Raw genomic sequence first — 4476 nt, 5'->3', positions numbered from 1 at the left:
TGAAAATGGACTCAGGCCGGGAATGGAACCACCCAGCCCGGGACTCACCATGCCGGTGTTCTCGACGTGTTTGGGGCCCGCTTCGCCGATCGGTAAGAATCCTGGAACTCGACCTTGGTTGGGTTTGGATTCCTCGAAATGGACTTAAGCGGAAAATGGAACCACCGACCCTGACACATTGTGAGAGGCATGCAGCATTGTCTTAAAACATACAATGTAAAAAACCTGGAAGAAGACCCACCAGAACTCCAACATTCCAAATTGACTTTAATTTTCACATCTTTTGATCATCATTCGGATTTGGTTTCTAATGTTCTCAATAGATAGTTCCAGCTCATGGCATAGCTGTCGAAATGCTGGTTGTTCAGCCACGATCTCCCGTATCCTTTTTTTCAGGACCAACTTTTCCTGGATCTCTCTTTCGAAGAGAGTTTTGACCATGGAATAAAATTGTGGTGTGAGTGCGAGTTTTCTTCGTTGACCCTGAAAGACATAAAAATGACAAAGGTTTAATTTTAGGATTTCCACATTAGAGTCACCCTCCGCAGCCCAAGTCTACTTACATTATTATAAAGACTGATTTTTTCTGGAAGGGTTGTTGGCACTGAATTTGGTTCGGGAGATCTCTTTTGCTGTGTTTCGTTCCCTTTTGGATGGACTTTGTCCTTTTTCTTTAACTTGAGCTTCTCCTTCATCTTCTTCTTCTTCTTGCGGGACTTGAGATCCTAAGGACACAGTATGTTATATTTTGGGTTAGGGTTAAGGTTAGGGTTAAGGTTAACCCTAACCCTAACCCCCCCCCCCCCCGGGGGTTAAGAAATATTACATGTCGGTGTATTACAATGACAGAATTACTTCCAGGAATTCTACTCACAAAGTTCAAGCGCTGGACATGTTTTTCTCCGAACAAGGCACGTTCCAAAATCTTTTCCTCATCTTCCCAGTCACTGAAGTCAGGCTATAGTACAAAAAGGAAAATAGAAGACATAGCTATGGGTCACAACTTTAACAACAGGAGACATGGGACTTCCTGGATTTCACCTCAGCTTCCCTCAGGTGTACATTCTCCATTTCCATCAACTGGGGAGAAGCTTCCCTTGAAACTTGCTGTCCGTCTCCCACTGTTTTGTCAGATGTGTTCAACTTTTTGCTGCCGTCTTTACTCTTCCTTTCCTTCTTCTTTCCCCCAGGTGAGCCCGTCTGTGTCTGTCACCAGAAAGGAAACAGTCATATTTTGGTGGCATGAAGCAGTGTTGCATTTGATTGGACCACTTCCAGGAATTCTACTCACCAAGTGCAGGGAGGAGACCGTCTGCGTTAAGGGCAGGGAGGCTTCCTGTGTTAAGGGGAAGATGATTTGTTCCATGACGTCCATCTCATCTTCGCTTTCAGTCAGGTACATCTATACAACGACAAAATCCAATTTGGAAGACATGGCAATGGGAGGAAAACTTCCACAATAGTGACATGGGACTTCCTGGATATCACCTCAATTACTCCAATGTGTACAGTTTTTTTCCTGGACTGGGGAGTAGAGACGAGGTCCCCGGGCTCCCTTGAAAGTTGCCATCCAGCCCCCACATTCTGCTCAGACCTGTTCACATCTTTGGTAGTTCTCAGCGGGGAGGCCTGTGTTAATGGCACAGAAGCCTCCTGTGTCAAAGGCTCGAAAGGTTCTTCCGGGAGCTCCTCCTCATTGCAATTCACGTTCACCTATACAACAATAAAAAAACAATGTATAATACATGGGTGTGGGTCATGTCTTCCACAATAGCGACACAGAACTTACTGGGGGCTGGAGTGAGTGCTCCGTAGAATTCCTGGAACTGGACCTTGGTTTGGGGTCAAATTCCAGGAACTGGACTGGGTTTGGGGGTCCAATTCCAGGAACCGGGCATAGGCGAGGCCGGTGTCCTGGCCCCGCTGCGCGGGGCCTCACGGGGGCTAGCTACGCTTGGGTCCCGCTCCGCACAGTTCCGGGAACTGGACTTTGGTTGGGGGTCCAATTCCAGGAACTGGACTTTGGTTGGGGGTCCAATTCCAGGAACTGGACTTTGGTTGGGGGTCCAATTCCAGGAACTGGACTTTGGTTGGGGGTCCAATTCCAGGAACTGGACTTTGGTTGGGGGTCCAATTCCAGGAACCGGGCACGGACGGGGCAACGAAGCAGCCGCCACGCTTCGCGGGGCCTCAAACACGCAAGGGGCCCGCCTCGGAGGCCAGGGAAAAGCTATCGGCTATCGGTAGATTTTCTAGAACTGTACCTTGGTTGTGGATGAATTCTTGGAGCGGGAACTCGCTTGAGATTTGAATTCCTGAAACCGGACTCTTTTCCCCAAAGGCGACGCACATTTCCAGGAACTCACCTCACTCATCCTTGGAACCTGCAGCGGCGCTTTCTTGTGCTTGCCCTCACACTTCGATGCTAATGAATGGGGGTTGGACAAACGCAGGCTTAAATAGTCCGGTGTTGGTGATGTCACGGTACTGCAGCCAATCACCTTCCGATTGGCCAAAGGCACCTCCTCCCCACACACAAACGCTAAAAATTAGCCAGTCAAGCGACACCTTGTGGTGAAAGCAAAAACTGCGTGACTCAGAAAAGCTTTCTTGAACAAACAGACTTTATTTTACGATTTTGTAGTGGAAAAGTATGAGTATTACGATGAGGTACATCACTCCAAAGATGCACATAATAAATATGGAGATGAGGCACATTTGCTCTGTAAGCGCCCATCCGCTCTCATAACATGGCCAAGTGAATCTAGATAGAAAAAAAAAATAAAAAAACACTAAACGCAATTCACTGAGTAGTGTTTACAAATATGAACGCATCTTTCCGGGAATTACATGTCATCTTTAAGGAATTACATGTCACCTTTAAGGAATTGCGCGCCATTTTTAAGGAATTGCGCGCCATTTTTAAGGAATTGCACGTCATCTTTAAGGAATTTTACACGTCATCTTTAAGGAATTGCGTGTCATTTTTAAGGAATTGCGTGTCATTTTTAAGGAATTGCATGTCATCTTTAAGGAATTACACGTCATCTTTAAGGAATTTAGGTTGCCATCCTGGATGTAGACATCGCCAACTTACCCTTGACTTGTTTCCATTGCCATGTTCATTTGGGGATCCAGTGTAGTGAGCACAATGCTCGGGATCCATCGTGGAGTTGTCTCATCTGTCCAGAGACCCCATGATTTTTTTTTTTGCAAGTGCACATGCAAAGAAAGCCATTCAAAAATATCATACCTTGCTGGTCATAATCAGGAGGAGGACTTTCCAGATATTGACCCATCCTTTTTTGCGCTTGCTCGCTTGACTTCTGAAGGCGGCACTGACAGCGACTGCTTTTATAGACTCAGCCCAGCCTTGCAACTGGCCATTGACCAATCACTGCGAAGGGGGTGTAACGGTAACGCCCTCCATAAAAAAAAAAAAACCCATCCAAGTCAATTTCCAGGTTTTATACATATAATTCCACAATTTCACCATGGGCAAACCAAACGTCTATTGGCTCAAAAATTACCAGTGGGAAGGGCCATATCTGACCAAAAAACAATCACTGCAATCAGCTGTTGACCAATAGATGGTCACGTCAATTTCCAGGTTGCCTACATATAATTCCACAATTTCAACGCAGTACAATTCATGGAACACAACCCGTCAATTTCCAGGTTGCCTACATATAATTCCACAATTTCAACGCAGTACAATTCATGGAACACGTCCCGTCAATTTCCAGGTTGCCTACATATAATTCCACAATTTCACCATGGGCAAACCAAACGTCGATTGGCTCAAAAATTACTAGTGGGAAGGGCCATATCTGACCAAAAACCAATCACTGCAATCAGCTGTTGACCAATAGACGGTCACGTCAATTTCCAGGTTGCCTACATATAATTCCACAATTTCAACACAGTACAATTCATGGAACACGACCCGTACGATTCATGGAATCCGACCCGTACAGTTCATGGAACACGACCAGTACAATTCCTGGTATTCAACCCCGACCAGTACAATTCCTGGAATCCGACACGTACAGTTCCTGGAATCCGACGCGTACAGTTCCTGGAATCCGACGCGTACAGTTCCTGGAATCCGACGCGTACAGTTCCTGGAATCCGACGCGTACAGTTCATGGAACACGACCAGTACAATTCCTGGTATTCAACCAGTACGATTCCCGGACCCCGACCAGTACAATTCCTGGAATCCGACACGTACAGTTCATGGAATACGACCAGTACAATTCCCGGGCTCCGACACGTACGATTCATGGAATCCGACCCGTAGAGTTCCTGGAATACGACCCGTACAGTTACTGGAATCCGACGCGTACAGTTCATGGAACACGACCAGTACAATTCCTGGTATTCAACCAGTACGATTCCCGGACCCCGACCAGTACAATTCCTGGAATCCGACACGTACAGTTCATGGAATACGACCAGTACAATTCCCGGGCT

The 4476-nt window shown here is 46.5% G+C and overlaps 1 protein-coding gene across 1 annotated transcript; it reads right to left on the bottom strand.

The window, feature by feature from the left end:
• Positions 1–233: 233 nt before the first annotated feature.
• Positions 234–4178, bottom strand: LOC144027275 (uncharacterized). The gene is made up of 7 exons (XM_077534674.1): positions 3254–4178; positions 1489–1713; positions 1292–1402; positions 1042–1206; positions 875–958; positions 564–725; positions 234–483 (listed from the first exon to the last, which is right to left on the bottom strand). Exons 1-7 carry the CDS (start codon positions 3263–3265, stop codon positions 268–270), a joined length of 975 nt encoding a protein of 324 aa, XP_077390800.1. The 5' UTR covers positions 3266–4178; the 3' UTR covers positions 234–267.
• Positions 4179–4476: the final 298 nt, after the last annotated feature.

Source organism: Festucalex cinctus, chromosome 10, assembly GCF_051991245.1.
Source record: "Festucalex cinctus isolate MCC-2025b chromosome 10, RoL_Fcin_1.0, whole genome shotgun sequence".
Lineage (NCBI taxonomy): Eukaryota > Metazoa > Chordata > Actinopteri > Syngnathiformes > Syngnathidae > Festucalex > Festucalex cinctus.
This window is presented reverse-complemented; position numbering and strand designations above follow the sequence as displayed.